The sequence below is a fragment of the Theobroma cacao genome, chromosome 1, assembly GCF_000208745.1.
Source record: "Theobroma cacao cultivar B97-61/B2 chromosome 1, Criollo_cocoa_genome_V2, whole genome shotgun sequence".
Lineage (NCBI taxonomy): Eukaryota > Viridiplantae > Streptophyta > Magnoliopsida > Malvales > Malvaceae > Theobroma > Theobroma cacao.
In genome coordinates, this window is record NC_030850.1 from 421375 (window position 1) to 441503 (window position 20129).

General features: G+C 36.9%; 6 protein-coding genes across 6 annotated transcripts; 5 read left to right on the forward strand and 1 right to left on the reverse strand.

The window, feature by feature from the left end:
• Positions 1209–2947, forward strand: LOC18610676 (pentatricopeptide repeat-containing protein At2g17670). The gene has a single exon (XM_007046489.2). It carries the CDS (start codon positions 1294–1296, stop codon positions 2686–2688), a length of 1395 nt encoding a protein of 464 aa, XP_007046551.1. The 5' UTR covers positions 1209–1293; the 3' UTR covers positions 2689–2947.
• On the forward strand, positions 5236–6188 carry LOC18610677. The gene has a single exon (XM_018116620.1). The coding sequence runs from the start codon at positions 5236–5238 to the stop codon at positions 6139–6141; it is 906 nt and encodes a 301-aa protein (XP_017972109.1). The 3' UTR covers positions 6142–6188.
• LOC18610678 lies at positions 9269–10284 on the forward strand. The gene has a single exon (XM_007046491.2). The coding sequence runs from the start codon at positions 9299–9301 to the stop codon at positions 10217–10219; it is 921 nt and encodes a 306-aa protein (XP_007046553.2). The 5' UTR covers positions 9269–9298; the 3' UTR covers positions 10220–10284.
• On the forward strand, positions 11458–12851 carry LOC18610679. Its single transcript, XM_007046492.2, has one exon. The coding sequence runs from the start codon at positions 11676–11678 to the stop codon at positions 12534–12536; it is 861 nt and encodes a 286-aa protein (XP_007046554.2). The 5' UTR covers positions 11458–11675; the 3' UTR covers positions 12537–12851.
• LOC18610680 lies at positions 14960–15968 on the forward strand. Its single transcript, XM_018121436.1, has one exon. It carries the CDS (start codon positions 14968–14970, stop codon positions 15871–15873), a length of 906 nt encoding a protein of 301 aa, XP_017976925.1. The 5' UTR covers positions 14960–14967; the 3' UTR covers positions 15874–15968.
• On the reverse strand, positions 16774–17487 carry LOC18610681 (putative B3 domain-containing protein At1g78640). Its single transcript, XM_007046494.2, has one exon. The coding sequence runs from the start codon at positions 17485–17487 to the stop codon at positions 16774–16776; it is 714 nt and encodes a 237-aa protein (XP_007046556.1).

Below are 20129 nucleotides of genomic sequence, written 5' to 3' on the forward strand. Positions count from 1 at the left end.
ATAATACTATTAACTAATTATTCGAATCCGTTAAATACTTGATTAAATAATTCAAATAACACTTTAAAGAACTAAAAATTATATAAAATTAATTTTATATTTATTAATTTACAAAAAAAAGAGAGTTAAGATAGCAAAGGTTGTAATGAAGGTAATGAGGATAAAAATTTGAATCCTACAAATTATAAAATTTTGAAATATTATATATATATAATTGAGTTCAAGTATGAGGTATCCTAAGGGTTATACTTGCAACTTATCCAAACTAAAATCGAAGATTAAAAGCCTTATATAAATTTGTCTTATAACTAAATATAATATGAACATGTTATCATATTATATCAACATGTTACGTCATAATTCATTATAATATATTAACATATCATGTTAATATTTTAATATATAGAATGATAAATAACATTTTGATTCAATGAATTATTAATTATAAAAATTTATTTAATTTAAAATAAAAATATAAATTTTTTTTGAGTCAAAATAAAAATAAATTGATTTGAATTTTTATAAATAATTTAAGGACTTATTTTGGATGTTACGTTACAAGTTAAAAAACATTTTTTGGGCTGATTTGACTTAAACAATTGGGCCCTACAAGGAAATTGGGTTTGGTGAAGTTGAACCACGAACAAACATACCCAGCCCAAATTCGCATATTTCTTAGAGCTTTTAATATGGGTTGGTTCGGTCCGATTCAAGTCTTTGTGGATTAAAAAAATATGAGTTGAATCTGATCAGTCCATTTTTTATATGATCATCAAAATTTTAATTCAATCCATCCCTTATTAGTTTATGAATTGGGTTGGATCAGCTCATTTTTTTTAAAAAATTTATTTTTATAATTTTATTTAATAAATTTGTTATTAATAAAATTATTTTATAATTTAATTTATAAGTTAAAATTAATAATTTAATAAGTAAAGATTAAATACATTGAAATATATAAAATAAATAATATTATTAGTAATTAAATTATTAATTTTATATAATTAAATATATAAAATTATTAAATTAATTAAAATTATTAATTGTTTTGATCAATAGAGTTGATCGGTCCCAAGCCACCTCTGCCTTTTAATTTGATAGACTAACCCATTTAAATTCGATTTTAATATGAATTTAAATTTTTAAGCTCAATCTACATCATATTTTATAAAAAATACCAACCCAATAAATCAAGCCCATTTTGAGATATAATATTTCCTTCGGCTTCCTAGAACCCTGCAAAAACCCTAACTTCCAAATCCCAGTCAAAGGGAAGAAGAAGAAGAAGAAGAGATGGGAAAGATCCCACCTTCATTTCGTCCAGCAATCTCAAATTCTCTCATTAAAAGGCAGCCTTTAGAATCGCCAACAGCAATTCCCCATCAGTTTCCCGAGAAAACAACCAAGAAAAGACCATCCCAGCATTCTAAGACAGCCCAAGCTTCCCTAGGATCCCGCAAAGCTGAACCCCTATTCAAATCTCCAGACCTCTCATCCGCCAAGAAAGTTTTCAATTCAATCGTTGTCACGACGAAGGCCCCGATTGATCTTCGCTTCCACAACACTCTCTTACAATCTTATGCCTCAGTATCCACCGTCAATGACTCCATCTCTTTTCTTCACCACATGGTCAAAGCCCACCCTTCATTTTCCCCTGACCGATCAACTTACCACATCTTGCTCTCTCAATCTTGCAAAGCACCAGATTCCTCCCTCTCCCCTGTTCGCCAGACCCTCAATCTGATGGTCACTAATGGGCTCAAACCCAATCAGGTCACCACTGATGTTGCTATCCGGTCGCTTTGCGAAGCGGGACGCATTGATCATGCTGTAGAATTGGTAAAAGAACTTTCTTTAAAGCACTCTCCGCCTGATAATTTTACGTTCAACTTTCTGGTTAAGAATTTATGCAAGTGTAGAACTTTAAGTACGGTTTATGGTTTTATTGATGATATGAAGAGTTCTTTTGGTATAAAGCCTGATCTTGTTACTTATACTATATTAATTGATAACGTTTGTAATTCAAAGAACTTACGAGAGGCAATGAGATTGGTTGGTGTCCTTAATGAGTCAGGGTTTAAGCCAGATTGTTTTGTTTATAATACTATAATGAAAGGGTATTGTATGCTGAGTAAAGGGAGTGAGATAATTGAGGTTTATAAGAAAATGAAAGAGGAGGGTGTTGAGCCTGATCTTGTGACTTATAATACTTTGATCTTTGGGTTGTCAAAATCTGGGAGAGTAAAAGAAGCTAGAAAGTATTTGGATATTATGGTTGAATCAGGGCATTTTCCAGATGCTGTTACATATACATCTTTGATGAATGGAATGTGTAGGGAAGGAAATGCATTGGGTGCAGTGCTTTTGTTGGAGGAGATGGAAAGAAAGGGGTGTAGCCCGAATTCATGCACTTATAATACACTGCTTCATGGGTTGTGCAAGGGGAGATTGATGGAGAAAGGAATGGAGTTATATAGGGCAATGAAGTCGGCTGGTATGATGCTTGAGAAGGCTTCCTATGCTACTCTTGTGAGGGCACTTTGTAGGGAGGGCAGGGTCGCAGAGGCATATGAAGTGTTTGATTATGCTGTTGAGAGTAAAAGTCTAACTGATGTTGCTGCTTACTCGACATTGGAGGTTACCCTTAAGTGGCTGAAGAAAGCTAGAGAACAAGGGCTTGCAGTCTGACAAGTATATTCTTTCAATCTCTTTAATTTGTAGTTCTTGTTGATTATTACAATTTTGACATCTATTTTATGGATAAAATGAGCCTATATTATATGGCAAAATTGGCTATTGACATATCATAATTTCCATTACCACAAGTGCATTATTGAATGTGCACATGAAGTTGCCATGATGAAGTCATGTATACTTTCAAATGTACATATGTAATTGTTGGAGTTGTGCTAATTGCTTCTTTTATCATTTGATGTTGTATACGTAATTGCTCTGGTTTTTATGATCTTTGCTGCTAATCAGATGTATTAGAAAACACTAATTATGCTATTGAAGACTTTGTGTTCAATATTCTAACAAATTGATTTGCATAATGTTGGCCTTTGATTTTGTTTTATTGCCAATTAGTACGAATTGATAGTCGACAGTTTCTGGTCTTTAACATTATTCTCGCCAGAGATACCCTCTGATCAGTACTTGATGGTAGTGTCTGGTGAGATAGCTTAAATGGAATCTTTGATAATTGACACATAAGAAGTCTCTCATCCTGTCTAAATTCTAGCTTGTTCTATGTGGCTTTCACCTGTTTGTTCTCCACTTCTGCTATTTCCAGCGGCACAATCCAGTTTTTCTGTTCCCTTCCGATGAAAGCTGCTAGAATATTGTTACTTTCTTTCATTATTTTGGGCTAAGCTAAAGAGATTAATAAGTTTAAATTCTGACTAAGTACTCCTTGTTTGACCCTTTTTGTTTTTTCCGGTTCTTGGTGCATAGGCAATGGAAATATTTAATTCGTCTTCCATGTTATGCAATGCTGTGTTCCTTTCCCGGGAGGATGAATGTATGCTTTTGTCTTATCTGATCATATGAACCAGAATCATGCATGAACCCGCAATGATCGTGTCTAAATCTTCTATATATTTTGTGGAGCCCGTACGTACCACCAGGTGCATTTATTTGTAACCTTGACCATGAAAACATAATCACAAAATTAAATTAAAAAAAATACCAGTGAAAACATGGTACGACAAGTGTGGATATGGTGGATTTAGTACCTAAATAATCTTGACAGCGATCATGTACATTTGCCATACGCTCAGCGTTTCCACCTACACCGAAATCTCGACAACAAAATTGATAGTAGATCGATGTAAATTCCCCAAACTTTTTCTCAAATTAATTTATCAAACGGGAAAAAAAGAGTTTTGTTGGGAGTACAATGCATTTGCTAACTAAAATTGTCCAAGTTGGGTATGGATAGATCCAACGGTCTATTGTGCATTTATCCTTAACTTCATAGCGCCATGGTGACATGAAATGGGAGGTCCAGAGGAATTCCGTTCCTTGAACGGTTCTAGGAGAAGTAAGAACAAGAAACAGGCCGCAGGTCATGTTTCTTACCCGTACTTGTTCTTTTATTGCGGTGGTGGCTGTGGCTTATTGATTTGAGTCAGCTGTTTCCCTTGTTGAGATTTCTTTTGCTGTTCTGAGATGATTGTCTGAGTCTGATAGCAGGGTGGTGGCTTCATGTACTTTGTATAGTTTAAAAGGTTGTGGTCATGGCTATTTTTTTTGTAAGCCATTCTAGGACAGTAATTGACTAAAGGAATACCAGTTAATAATTGTCTGCTTTTGTGAGTAATAGTCCTATATAATGAAATGATCCTCTTAATTTTCAAAAAAAAAAATTGTCCCATTATTTTATTGACTAAGGATACGGAAAATCATGGGAGACAAGGAGAATCAGCCCTTCCTTGGCTACGAAACGGAGCATGTGATGCATGCGATTTTCTGCATTACAGTATTAGACTCTTGTGACTCTCGTTGCCAACAAGCTGCCGCCCCTTTGGCCCTCTCTCAACAAAAACCTTCTTACTCTATTGTTTCTGTTTAGTTTTACATTGTCTTCCATGTCTATAAAAACTAATGTCTTCGTCAATAAACAATGTGTGTCTCAGGGTAGTGGCGTACAAGTTGCTATAGAATTCAGTGCAACTTTGGGATTTTGTTGCATGTCGTGGCCGCCCTAGATTCTTTGCCTTGGGGTCTAGCTTTGTGCAAAGTCAGGTCCCAATTCGTCGAGTTTCTTATTCTAATGTTTTTTTTCCCGCTATCCTTGGTCAACTGGCCTGATATCTTTGGTTCTAAACTATTAGGCAATCATGAAACGCCAGCCTTTCAATGTTCCTAAACTAATCTTTAAGGACATGAATGAACACTGGTTGGGGAGAAGGTTCCGCAGTAATGATTGGGGAGGCAAGGCAGCATACGGCTTCCACGGCCTGTACGAGTTGTTTACAATTTGAGGATCAGAAACAAAAATTAATCCAACCTATACATTGTTCATCTCTTGAACGTAACATTAAAGAATGATAAATAATTGCAGGTTGCAGGCTAAATATGCAACAAGGATCTTTCAGTTGTAGGGCGACCCCCCAATGATTAGGCATTGGCATGAAATTGCTTTTCTTATAAATAGATAGAAGAAACTATGGGTGTCTGAGCATATTTCGACCTTTCAAAATTTAGTGTTTCAAGCTCTTTTTCTGTGTAAATATGGCAGTCTCATCTGTAATTCATGGATCGAATGTTCCAGTCAGGTCCATTAGCTTGCCATCCAGGTTGCAGCCTAATTCTATTGAAGCAGAGCTGAACGAGCTGAAAACTTTCAGACTCTTGTCAGCTTCACGAACAATTCATGCAGGTGGTGAGACAATTTGTACAGGTTTCACCAGGCTTGCAAAGTTGTATAACAACATTGAGGAAATCGTGCAGTCTCCACTCACTCAACAAGCTCTTCACCATCAGCAAAACGTGAAACTAGTAGAGGAGGCACTCGATGACTCGGTCGGATTGCTGGATGCATGTGGCACCGCAAGAGACCTAATATTGATGATGATGGAGCAAGTACAAGACCTTCAGTCAGCTTTACGTAGGAGGGGAGGAGATTCATGCATCGGAAGCAACATCCTTGCTTACATCAGCTTTAGAAAGAAGTTGCAAAAGAACATTGCCAAAACCCTTAGAGTACTGAAGAGGTTGGAATGCAACATTGGCACCTTTCCTCTCTTTAATGTAGATTGCCATCTATCGATGGTGGTAAAAGCACAGAGAGAATCCCATGCCATCACTATTTCTCTGTTTCAATCCCTCCTGTCATTTCTTTCAATGCCTGTACTGAAAACAAAAGCTGGAGGTTGGTCTTTGATTTCAAAATTGGTACCGATTGCAGCCGAGAGAAGCCAGAAGATTTTCAATGAGGTGGGGATCGTCGACTTTACCCTGCATACGGTCCAAGGGAAACTCCGAAAAAATGATGCCACGATTGATCCACAGATCGAACTAAAGAGATTGGAGACACTTTCTGGTAGCATCAAAGGTCTTGAGGCAGGTTTAGATTGCCTGTTCAGATGCCTGATCAGAAATAGAGTGTCTTTACTTAATATCCTCACACCTTGTTAGATACTGTAACATTGTACACCCACATATTTCATGGCATGTGCATTTTAAAGGATTGGTCCATGTTCAAGAACCAGATTTTGTAAGAGAATTTGATATTTTCAATCTCATTGATGAAGTGCAAATGCAACATTTGCAAGTTTGATGGCCATTGTCTACATCTTTCTAACTCAAAACTTTGCCATGGTAAATTCGTGCAATTAATTTGCTTAACATACAAAGAGAAACAGAAGAATACAAAGGGTGACTAACAACACTTAAAACTAAAAGGTTCCCAATGTCCAATGATTAAATTAGTGCTAATCCTCATTGATTAAATGCCACTCAGAAAAAAGACTTAGCTCCTATCATGCATTAATTATTTACAGATATTACTCATCGGCATGTTATTGTCAGGGAAAAAGCTAGATCCACGCAAGCAAAGCGATTCTCGCTAACCAAACAAAACGAAACCTATACATGCAAATACAGACAATAATGCCGAAATCATTGAGGATGCAATAATTTTTCCATGTTTTCATAGAAGTTTTAGTAGTTTAAAGGCTTTCAGCCACATGCGACTGTTGTGTTTTGACAGATATGGGATGAGTATAAAAACAGAGCAAGTGAGAGATTGTTTTTGTTATAACAGTAGCTTCATATTTCTGATATGCATTGACTTAGTTTATATGCATAGCAAAACTTAACAAGTAAGCTTTGATCAGAAGCTAGGCACAAGAATACATGCTAATCATCACATACGTCATTCACTAGATGCATAGCTATCATAATTTAATAGAAAACTAGTTGTCTTAATACAAAATGTTCACTTATAGTCCTAAGGTTAATAGCATGCACTGATATGGTTTTCAATGCAAGTCCTATTTCAACAAATGGCTCTTGATTTCGTCCTCGGAAGGCTCTCACATGAAGGGCCGTGGAACCTGACCCAGAGTTCACGCCTCTCCTGCATCAGAACAGGCACAACCCCATTTTTCCTTTTAGTGCTCTCCACGCTGATCCTGCCAGAATATTTGTGACTCGGTTGGCTATATAATTAAAGGTATCTTGGTCACATGGCAATGGAGAGAGCCTTACCTTTGATACTTATTCATTCTTTCTGCTATAAAATAAGATTCATCATTACCCTTCTCTTCCTTTATTTAATTCTTTAAATTTAATCTAGTATTATGATCAAAATCTAAGAATTCTTATGGTTGATTTCAATCTCGGAAATTTTCTCATTACACATTGAGAACAAAGGTTTAGTGAGATAAATTTATTCCTTCAAAGTTCAAAACATCAAAATTGGCTTCAAGAAATTTTGATGATTTTCTCTTGTTCAGGACTCCGAAAAGGAGTTTGGCTGTTAATTTTGATCCGATGACCCTCCTAAAACATGGCACATTATTTCATTATTAAATTTGTGACGATTATATTATCAATTATTTCATTATGGACTGGCTAAGGAATAATGGCTCGTGCTTCTCATTTCTTTACTTGGCTTTAAAAAAAAAATAAAGGCGTGGTCGGCTTCTGATCAGAAGTGGGAAAGATTAATGTTTCTGTTTCTGGTTAAGTATGGAGTACCCCATTTTGAGTCACATCGAACAATTAATAAATAGCAATTATTTTCTATGAACAAATGAACTTGCAAATTGCAGTACGAAATGGATAATAAGAATCAAACCCGCTTTTCTAATTGAATATGCATGAATGACTTCAAATTATTTCATTTGTTAGCCTGTCTTTTTAAACAGGAAGAACAAACCTTGGCTGTCATGGCCCTCATTGTTCAGTGTTTAACTGTAAAGATGACAAGAAAGAATTTGAGATTTTTACTATTTTCTGTAACCAGAAAAGAGGGTTATAATTTGATATTCGCTTCTGACATCAAACAAATCAAAGAAGACAAGCAAAAAGGTTTCATCAAGCAGCATCATGCATGTTATTGATTTAAAAAAAAATAGGGAAAAGATGCAATTTCTCTTAACCTTGCGAAGCCAATTGCTTTCTGCACGCCTCTGTTGCCTTATCACATGTTGAACAAACAAAAACAACTGACCCCCGGACTGAGGTCCTTCACATGTTATGCCTCGTGCTTCACGGGGCCGACTAAACTGAACCATTTGGTGAGGCACAGGCTCCTTTGCTTGTCACTGATTAGATGGGCATGTGATCTTGGAACGTTGGTATATGGAAAAAATGAAGAGCCAATCATTATCTAGTGGTTACTCATCCTTCGTTAGTTGAAAAGCAACCCCAAAGTTTTCAACATCTCTTCTGATTCTTCAATTTTACGTCGGCAACAAGTTCCACAGGATATTTTGTGCCAATTTTCATTTGTGGAACATGATTCGCCAGTGCTTGTTGCTGGTTCACGAGCTGTTTACGATACAGAAAATAAGAGGAAACAAGGAGAATAAATTTTGACATGGGTTTACAGTCATAATTCTTCCAACAAGGCTGCCACCTCACATAATTTTCTATACAATGTTGTCTTCATTAGCTTATACCTTCAATTTCCAAGATAAAAGAAAATAATCTTTCTGCTTCATGCCTCCTGGTCTCCTGAGGACACCCAACTGCACAGTCACCACCATTACCTATAGATTCCGTAGCCAAGCTTAGGCTAGATTCAATGACTAGAGGAAATTTTTAATGCTGCAACATCTTATCTTTAGGTAACCCAAATTTTTTAGTCTATTCTCGTTATTGGTTCTTTGAAGGAAGACATGAATTGCAAAAATTAACTTGTATTAGGACTGAGATGATTCTACATATGACACGTTTTTGTTCTTTTGCTCTGCCATACGACAAATTATTATCAAGGAATGAGAATGAATTCTTGTTTAGCCCATGGTAATCATTCATGATTGGGGAGGCAAAGAGGCATGTAGCTACAGTGCTGGCCTGTGTTGAGTGTTAACATCTTCTGGCTGGTCGACGTTGCCCATCTATGACCATAAGAATAAAAAAACTATTACAGGTTACACGGTGTTGGCAAAAAATGTTACAAGTTAATCAGAAAGTTAGGTCACCCACAATGCCATCACATGCATTAGTTACTCCCTTGACACGAACATGTCGAGGGTTCATTAATTCATCGTGTTCTTATAAATAGGTTAATGAATCATTGAAATTCAAGCATCAAGATAGCTTTCAGCGTTAGTAAAGTAAAATGGCAGCCTTCCCTGCGTTGCCTGATGTGCACCAACCTGTTAGGTCCATTAGCTTACCCTCCAGGGTACATCCCGCTTCTGTTAAACTTGAAGCAGCACTAAATCACTTGGAAGCCTGGAAAACGTCCTCACATTCAGCAGCAGCGGTTTCTTCAGGTGAGACTATTCAGATTGGGCTAGTTGGCCTCGCAGAGTTGTACAATTGTGTTCAGGAAATCATTAGCTCTCCACAAACCAAACAAAAACTTCTTCACTATCAGAATGGGAAACTTGTGGAGGAGGCACTAGATGAGTCTGTCACATTTCTGGACACTTGTGGCAAAGGAAGGGACCTACTGTTGAAGATGAAAGAACATGTCCAAACCCTTCAATCAGCTTTACGCAGAAGGCGTGGAGATTTAAGTATTGAAATCGAAGTTGCAGCTTACATCAACTTCAGGAAGAAGGTCAAAAAGGAATTAGCCAAGTGCCTTGGAGCATTGAAGGAAATAGAAAGCAAAATTGGTTCCTCAACGCTCTTGGATGTAGATCAACATCTGTTAATGGTGGTCAAAGCCTTAAGAGAAGCAAGCTCCATTACCATCTCCGTTTTTCAGTCCCTTTTGCTCTTCCTGTCAATGCCTTCAATGAAGACAAGGGTTAGAGGATGGTTAAAGATCTCAAAATTGATTCCCACAAGATTCCTATCCTCTGAAAAGGAACAGAAGGTGATGAATGAAGTTGGGAGTGTTGATCTTGCAGTTTACTCCATCAATGGACACTTAAAGATTGGTGATAGCATGGCTGAAGTGGAAATGATGCAGATGATGTTAAAGACGCTTGATGCCAGCATCGATGGCTTTGAAGCTGGATTAGATTGCATTTTCAAGTGTTTAGTCCAAAATAGAGTCACTTTCCTTAACATCATCACTCAGCAGTGATGCAGAACTGTTGTATATTTACTTTGTAGCTAAAAGTCAATACAATACAAATAGAATTACTCCTATATTGAGTTCTCTCATGCAATATCCAATCTCCATTTTTCATCCGAATCTGTGTTTAGAAATATCATGATCATCATCTAACTTTCTGTTTCCTCTGATCTTAGAATGACATATGGATCAGACTTGAAACTGTTACTTCGGCATTCCAACATTCCTGTTTTGGAACACTAAACAGAGTTTAACCTCGTAGAATCGATCACAGGGAATGATGACTGTCATTATTTTTTAATTATGCCTTCAATTTTATTAACATGTTAAAGGAATGATGAATCTTCATTATAATTTCCAAAGACCTGAGTCAAGGAGAAAAAGCTATGAGAAAACAAAGGCAAGTAGCAGAGACAAAACCCCTTTATCAGTGGTAGTAGAGTTACCAAGTTTGTCTGCAATTAAGGTTAGATTCTGAAATCTTACTGAAAACATCTTGCTTTTTCTACAAACCATGATTGCTTCAAGCCTAAACTAATCCTTCCAATTCACATTCTCAAGAGCTTTGGGTAATTGGTTTCCAGATTGTTATTAGCCTTCTTTATTTCCTTTCTCCCCTCCTCTGTCATCAGATTACCTCATACCTAAAAGAGCAGCACCTGTCCCAAACAGCCAGATGCCAAATGCTGATTCACCCAATTCAATTATGGAAAGAACTTGTTATTGTCACACGTGTTGAGAATTGAGATGCCTGACTATACGTGTTCTTACTACCCAGGTGTGCCTCCCTGATGGCTTAGAAAATGAAAGAAAATAAGGCATGATTCTAGACAAGGTCAAAATGGAGCATTATTAGTAAAATAGTTAAAATGATGGAGACAAGAGTAGTACAAGCCACTCGTGCACACAATAAAATAGCAAAACAAGGGGTTCTTATTATGCTATGATCAAGGTCTTGGAATTATAATAAGCTATAAATTATACACTTTGCACTTGGTTTATCTAACAGATCTGGATCTCAATCTCGAGAACAATATTATTCAATTTCCAAGGGTCTTACAAGTGGAGACAAACCAGGTAAGCCATGCAGCTGCAATTCTTAAACTTGGAAAATGGTTGGGTAATGTGGCAGGAAGGGAGGCAAAACAGGTGATGACTCTTTAGGTTACATGCATAAAGAAACACAGAAATGACAAAATAACAGGACACCTCATACATATTTTAGCATTATGAGAGGATTAAATGAACAGCAATATGATTTGAGGCGTGCTGGTGAATGACGTGACAAGGCATCCGAATTCAAAGGGAAGCCCACTCTGACTCACATGATGGTCACATTATAATTCAATGCCCTTGCCTTACCTCTTCTTGTTTATGGCTCTATATAAATAGATATTCACTGATTTGACAGAAACCCATTTCAAGTTCAAGCTCTGAAAAACAAGAAAAGAGCAAAATTTTTAAAATGGCTGCCAAATACCATGTAAGATCAATTAGCTTGCCTTCAAGATCACATCCTACCACCCTTAGAATTGAAGATGAGCTGAATAGGCTCAAAACTTGGGAAGCATCACCTTTGTCAACATCTGAGTCGATTTGTGCTGGTCTTTCGGGACTGGAAGACTTGTATCAGTGCATGGATGATCTTCTCAACTTGGCTTCGACCCAACAAGTCCTCTCCCAGCATCAACACGAGAAATGTATTGATGAATTGTTGGATGGATCTGTGAGGCTTTTAGATATCTGTAGTATTGCCAGGGATTACATGTTTCAACTCAAGGAACGTGTTCATGCTCTTCAATCTGCTCTGCGAAGGAGGAAGCGAGATTCAAGCATTGAGAACGACATTATTAATTACACTTGCTTCAGGAAGGAGATGAAGAAGCAGGGAAAGAAATTGATCACAGAATTGAAGCAAATGGACAACAAACTTGGAGCATCACCCCTCCTGGATCAGGATCATCATTTCTCAGCTGTGATTCGGGTGCTAAGAGAAGTTAATGCAATGAATACTTCTATCTTCCAATCCCTTTTCTCATTTTTGTCAGCACTAGTTTCCTCAAAGCAAACAAGATGGTCTCTGGTCTCAAAACTGATGCACAAGGGGGTAATATCATGTGAAGAGAAGCAAGAGAATGTAAATGAATTGGAAAGCGTGGATGCTGCACTTTGCAGACACACATCCGATGTTGAGAAGATGCAAACTGCACATAAAAGATTGGTCGCTTTGGAGAGTAGCATTGAAGGCCTAGAGAACCGTCTCGAATGCGTGTTTAGGCACTTGATCAAAGCAAGAACCTCTCTCTTGAACATAGTCTCTCAATAGATGATTTTCATGGATATATATGGCAAATCCTGCTGAGCATCCAAGCTTTAGAGGATATGCCTGGGGATTTCAGTTTCAATTCAAAATATCTGTACATTGTACAAAATTACAATTATAGAATGGAATATAAGTTTAAGTTTTGACAACCGAAATTATGCTGTCCCTTTCTTTTCTCTTAATTTCTTCTGCTGACGTTAAGATTTTTCTCTGGAGAGAAACCATTACCTCGGTTGATAACGACTCCATGTGAGCAATGTCTATGCTTGTACCCCTTATCAACGTTGAGTTGTTGATAAACATACTCCAGACTTCAAAGAATAAGGGTGAAGATGAGATGGGATAAGGAAACAAGCCATTTCAAAATCATATCCTCATTAAATCATCCTGGATGTCAAAATCCTTTGCTGCTGAAAGCAATCAATAAGACTGTAAGACTGCAGACATCTCAAATCTGGGTTTACCAATTAAAGTTCACATCCCAGCATTTCAAAGCTCTGTAAATTTGAAGAATTTTCCTTAGAAACAATCTGCTGATATAGAGAATTTAGGCTATACACTAGCAATCTTGGGGATCCTAAGATAGAAGACTAAGCATGATTTGGAATGAACTATCAAGAAGTTTGGTTAAAACTTTTTTTTTTTGAAAATTGGTTAAAACTAATTTTGCATTCATCAACAGAAAAAGGAAAAGAATTTTGCAATTTTCCGTGGTGTGCCTATATCACACTGGATCTGGAACTGACATCCACACACCAGAGTTCCTAAAGTTAGGTCGAGAACTTGAACAGACTGGATTTCCATCAAATTCACATTCCTGATAAATTCTTAGGCCTACAACTTGACAGCTTGATCACCGTTTTTTGGGGCCTAGTCTGCTATAAGGCTTTTCAGCAATGGTAAGTCCTGAACTAATGTGCAGATGAGTTAGTCAATGATCAAATACCATGTCAAGGAAATTAAACGGTCTTGGTAATTACTGGTATTGATTATGTTCATGGCAAAATTTATTCCCATGGCTGATTACCTTGCAGGAAAGCTGCTGCACCTTTCTCTTTTCTTATCCCTTTGAAATCACTTACTTCTGCCATGTTGATTTTTAAATCAAAGGTTATTGACTTAAGTGATTTGAGCTCTTCCACGTGTTGGCGACGAACCCACGGAAAGGGGAACTCAGACCAGGGCATTAATTAACGTTTTAACACGTGTCTGAACGAGAGTAAATTTTAGAAGTTCTATATGTTTTTGTTGATTACCCTTTACTCCAACAGTTAAGGCTCAGCATTCGATAAGATTTCTCGTATCAGGTAGATCAGACGCTCGACCCCCTTTTTCAAAGCAAAAAAACAATTTATTATAGGAAAATTCAAGGTGCACCAGAGGCTCCTGGAGTCCTGGTATTGGTTGCGGCTTCATTCAGGGCAGGCGCCGGCTGAAACATTTTTCTACATCATGGAATTGATACAGTTAATTCGTATAGATCTTTGCTACATTTCATTGCGTTAATTATACCAAGAATGCCATACAAAGATTGTGTACCAAGCCATACTAGAAGTCAACGAAAGGGTAATTGTATAATCTTTTGGAAATGCAGAGAAGTAAACTTACAAAATGGAAGGCCAGAAATCTACCCTCACTCACTCTAGAAATCATCCTCCAGGTTGGCCATATAACCCATAAGAAGAACCAGGCGGCTGTTTATTCCTAACAAGTTGAATGTTAATGTAGTAGCATTCATGTATCCATGTTAGCAAAAAACATTGTTATCTGTATCAGATTATAGTATATCAAGTAGAAGACTGATGTCTTACTCCGGCAAGTCTCAGCTAGCAAGCCTTAGAGGGAACATATAGATGAGGTACCACTCGTGTACCCAAATATAAATGATATCTTCAATCTTTTGTTTTGTTTTTTTATATATATGAACTACCACGTCCATTTAAATCCTGATCTTTTGGGATCTCAAAACAACACAGTTTCAAGGTCCCTCCATATCCGGAGAACATTAGATTGGCCACATTTCTTTAAATGTTAGCCAACTTCCACGAATAGAACAAATAGAAAAATCTAGGTCGGCGTTTGGCAGTGGCAGTGGTGCATTAGATGATGGAAACATGCAGATTGGTCTAATGAACCCAAAGTGTATGAGAAACAAAATCCCAAGAGTGAGATTCACGGTACCCAAATCAGAACCATGGGATGGTTTTAAATAGGGCAAGTTTCTAAGTCATTTTTGGTGGGATATGTGACAACATAATACATTCTACAGGAAAATTCCCACACTGTCTTCACATGCCTTCCACATTGCCACATGGGCCTTCACTGATTTCTGGTTACTTTCCATCTCCCAATTTGTTGGTATAAATATATGGCACTGGATAATGGTACTCAGCTTCCATCTTAGTTGAGTCTTTCTAGAATGAAAAGAGTAACAATGGCTGCTTTCTCCTCAAAGTCTACTAACCGGTACAGTGTCCGATCCATCAGCTTTCCAGCTAGATCACATCCGAGCACGCTTAGAATGGAAGAGGAGTTGAACAAGCTTAGGTCTTGGCAGGGCGCTTCATCATCAAATGCTGAAACACTTTGCACCAGTCTATTTGGCCTAGCAGAGTTGAATATTTGCGTAGAGGATCTTCTTAATTTGCCCCTCACACAGCAAGCTTTGGCTCAGCATCACAATGAGAAATGGGACAATGAATTGTTAGATTGTTCATTAAAGCACTTGGATCTATGCGGTAACACAAGGGATGCCATTTTGTCGATGAAACAAAGCGCTAGGGAACTTCAATCAGCTCTTCGACGAAGCAAGGGAGGAGAGCTAAGCATTGAGAGCAATATCAAAGCCTACATTTCCTTCAGGAAGACCATGAAAAAGGGAATTGCAAATTCTCTTGCATCATTGAAGCAAATGGACAACATATTCGGGGACTTTCCCCAGTTAGAACAAAACCATCATCTCTCTGCAGTGGCTGGAGTGCTAAGAGAAGCGAGCTTGATCACTACTACCATCTTTCACGCCCTCCTGTTATTCCTGTCTCCATCATTGTTGAAGCCAAAGCCTTCAAAATGGTCATTGGTTTCAAAGTTGGTGCGGAAGGGTCTAACAGCATGTGAAGAGCATCAGAACATGAACGAGTTAGAGAGAGTGGATGCTGCAGTCAGCAACTTACTACTGCAGAGTTCGAGAGATGACTTTGAAGAAGAGAAAATTCAATCTGCAAAGGTAAAATTGGAATCTTTGGATGCTATCTTTGAAGGTTTTGAAGATGGATTGGAGTGCTTGTTTAGGAGCTTGATCCATACCAGGGTTTCTCTCCTAAATATACTTTCTCATTAGAGTTTTTCTCATGTAAAAATTATATCCTCCAATCTATTGAGATTTGAGAGGTGGCCATCTCCTTGAGGTTTTAGGCGTTTTAGGTGTACCAATAATGTGCATTAATCAAAATGTATAGTGAAACACTGGAATGTAATGTAAAATGTCACATTTGCAACAGCATGAAAGGACTTCATTGAATCATAAATGACAAAGTTAATTTAAGAACATCTTTACTGGCTCTTCCAAGTTCCAACAAGATTGTCAGCATATTTTATATCAGTTCTTTTAGCATCAGAAAAGGAGGAAAATCAAAGAGTTGAAGAAGTTTTTTTTTTTTTTATATCTTCTCGTAAACATCAAATTGAGTTTCAATTGCTTTAAACTATCATTTTTCCATCTTCAATTTGTTATATAATTAGTACATAATTTGATAAACTACGAATTAATTTGTTTGACCATTAATAATTTTTTCTGCAATGAAGTTTAGGAATGCAAAAGGTGAAATTTGATTATACGTATCATATGTTAGATATAAAATATAGCATAAAAAACAAGATAGACTTAATCATCACTGTTAATACAAAATAAGCACAAAGTCAAAATATTGAAGTTGAAGAAATAAATAATCCAAACTCTATTTGAAACTAATTAAATTTAACTCAGAGTTGATTAACTTAAAATAAAAAAAATTATATTACATTAAAAAAGGAATAGAAACTGTAAACCTCTCTTTTCATATTTTTCATATAGAAGACAAAAGAATCTATTTCCACAATGTGGAGGACTATTCATTTATAATAGAATAGAACATATGAAAAAGACTAAAACAGTTCGAAACCTATGTAAATCCCTCAAGCTAGAGCTTAGATGGGGAATAGATGTATCATGCCCAGCCTGATAAAGAAGAAACAAAAAAAGTTAATGCCTCGCAGCTCGGTTAAGGACAGCAAGTTGGAATCTTGAATTGCATGTGTCCCAGTAAAGGCCAATTTCATCTCCCAGCTTCAGTTCTCTCCTCTTCACGAAGTCCTTGACCCAATTCTTGATAAGCACGTTGGCACTTTTGTTCCACCGCTTGAATACCAGCTCATGTTCAGTCTGTGTATCACCATCCCACACAGAAACTGGCAACCCTTCCTTAATTATTGCAAGCTGATCAGCATTCCAGAATGGGAAAACATGAGATTCTATGCACTCTTCTGCCAGCATGAGCCTGGACATGTTGCCAAGATCGCTTTCAGTAAGCTTCTTTTTAATGCAATAAGGATCATGGGCCAGCCTCAATTCAGTCAACTCTAACATTTTCGCTTCTTCTCTGTCAACTTTAATTCTCTTGTTTCTGGAGGACGAAACTCCTCTTGCACTGCTAGGATTCTCCATTCTCTCTCTCTTCTTGGAAGTACAATTACTATCATTAAAACCCAAACTCAGTTCCAAAGAGAGACCTCCAACCTCCGGTTCCTGGCAGCTGTTCACATCATGTTCTTCCCTTTGATATTGACGTTCATAGCTATTACTCTCCCCAACTCCAAAACTTCTCTTATCTTCTTTTCCCTTATCAGTTGAACTGGACATACAGTCACCGCATGGAAGAGGGAACAAAACCAAAGTAACAAAGGGCTCTGAATCCATCCTTGAAGTAGGCAAGCACCGAGGAAACAAACGATCCTCTCTTTCAAGTTCAAATGCAAAAACCCTTCTCTGATGAAAAAGACAAAAAAGGAAAAACGAAGCTCTCAAACGCTAAATGAAATCTCCTGAAAAGAATCAAGCTAGAACCAGAGAGAAAGGGTTATGCTTAATATATAGAGAACGCCATGCAAATGGTTTTCCTGTCACAATAAGGTTTTAGGGTAACCTTGGTTACCAAGTAATGAGTGTTTATGTTGAAGGTGATTTAGGAGATCGAGTATGATTTTTTTGAATTTTGCCACCATTGTTTTTCTTTTTCTTAGCTATTTCTATCCCATGCACTATCAGCTTTTCTGAAATTATTTAATCAATTTTCATTTAAAATAAATTTTTTTCATGTATAATAGCAATAAAAAAAAATTTATTAACCGATTTAATTTTAAATAATAGTTTCAACATTGTTTTTATTTCTCATAGAAAGCATATATATTTGATTTGTAAAGTATAATAAAGTAGGAATAAAATAAAATGCAAATAGGAGTAGAACATTTATTTCATGGTTTTATTTATGAAATAGACATAAAAATATTTTAAAGATATTTTGGTGCTTTCGTAAAGAAAACTTAGACTAGCATATAATTAAAGATTTAAAATTATATTTTAAGAAAATCCCTTAATATTTATTAATAAAAAATATTTTTTATTTATTATTTAAAGGGGTCTTAGGGACTTAATTTTGATAATTTTAAATTTGGCTAAAAGAAAACTTGAACATTTGTCCAGCAAAAAAGCCCTAAAGATTTGGATTTTTGGACCGAAGAAACAGAAGTTTGGCGTTACAGAGGCCCAATAACTATTCCAAATGGGTTTCTTTCTCTATAAAATCTGGATTGAAGTTTAGGCCCAGAAGAGCTGTATACTTGCATAGAGGATCTTCGTAATTTGCCCCTCACCCAGAAAGCTTTGGCTCAGCATCACAATGAGAAATGGGAGAATGAATTGTTGGAATGTTCATTAAAGCACTTGGATCTATGCGGTAACACAAGGCATGCCATTTGTCGATGAGACAAAGTGCTGGAGACCTAAGCATTGAGAGCAATATCAGTGCTTAAATTTCCGCTAGGGAATTGCAAATTCTCTGGCATCATTGAAGAAAATGGATAACATATTCAGGGATCACTGCTTCCATCTTTCACACCCTCCTGTCAATCCTGTGTCCGTCATTGTTGAAGCCAAAGCCTTCAAAGTTGGGGCGGAAGGGTTTGACAGCATTTGAAGAGTTCAGCAGACCATGAACGAGTTAGAGAGAGTGGGTGCTTCAGTTGGCAACTTACTACTGCAGAGTTCAAGAGTTGCCTTCGAGGAAGAGAAAATTCAATCTGCAAAGGTAAGATTGGAATCTTTGGATGCTATCTTTGAAGGTTTTAAAGATGGATTGGAGTGCTTGTACTATGAGCTTGATCCATACTACAGTTTCTCTGTTAAATATACCAGACAGCTGACCATAAATGGTTCTAAAAACAGGAGGAGCTTCACACCATAAAACAACCATTGTCAAAACAGCCATGCACAAACCGCATCAGTGAAGCCATTCAAAGCGTGAAAAACTCGTGGTTGGACACAATAAGCTGCAGCCATATGAAAGAATAAAGCAACACCTGCACCTGGAGAACAGAAAGCCATGCCCAGAAAACCAGGCCAGCAAGAGCAAACAACATAACAAACAATAGAACAAAACAACCACCAACATGGACACAGTAGGCGGCAGCCATTTGAAAGAATACCGCAACACCTGCAACTGGAGACTAGACCAAACATCATAGTAAAAAACATGGTCAATACCGAAGAAGGCAGCAATGGCACCACATAGAAAACCATCCCATGGAAGAGACAGGTATCACCGGGGTACGCAACAAACAGCCAATAAACCAGGGAAGGGCTGCTACCACCACGCCGAGAACATACTTTACTTCTTTCAAATCCTTGTTATGTTTGAGCTTTAACTTCTTGTTTTTTGTTTTTCAGGCTTTATTTGGTTAATATTAGACCCAGGGTCTTGCCACCACTTAAAAAGGTTAATCATAGAATATCTTTACTGGCTCTTCAACGTTCCAACACGATTGTCAGCATATCTTATATCAGTGGTTTTAGCATCAGAAAAGAAGGAAATTCAAAGAGTTGAAGGGGTCTTTTTATTTCCTGTAAACATAAACCTGAGTTTCAGTTGCTTTGAATTATCGTTTGTGCATCCTCAATTTGTTATATAATCAGTACACGTTTCTATAAACCATGAATTAACTTGGTTAGCCATTAACAACATTTTTACAATGGAGATTTAGGAATGCAAAAGGAAAGATCTGATTATACTTCGCGTCAAATATAAATCCAGCATGGAAAATCATAGACTGAATAATCACCAGTTAATTAATGAAAAATAAGCATAAACAACCAAATCATTGAAAATGAACAAATAAATGATCCAAAACTCTCTTTGAAACTAAATTTTACTTAGAGTTGATTACCCTCAAATGAAGAAACTACATCAAATTACCCCTAAAAAACAATAGAAACTAAACTTGGTAAAGAAGGAAAAAAATGGTTAATTCCTTGCAACTCGGTTGAGGACAGCAAATTGGAATCTT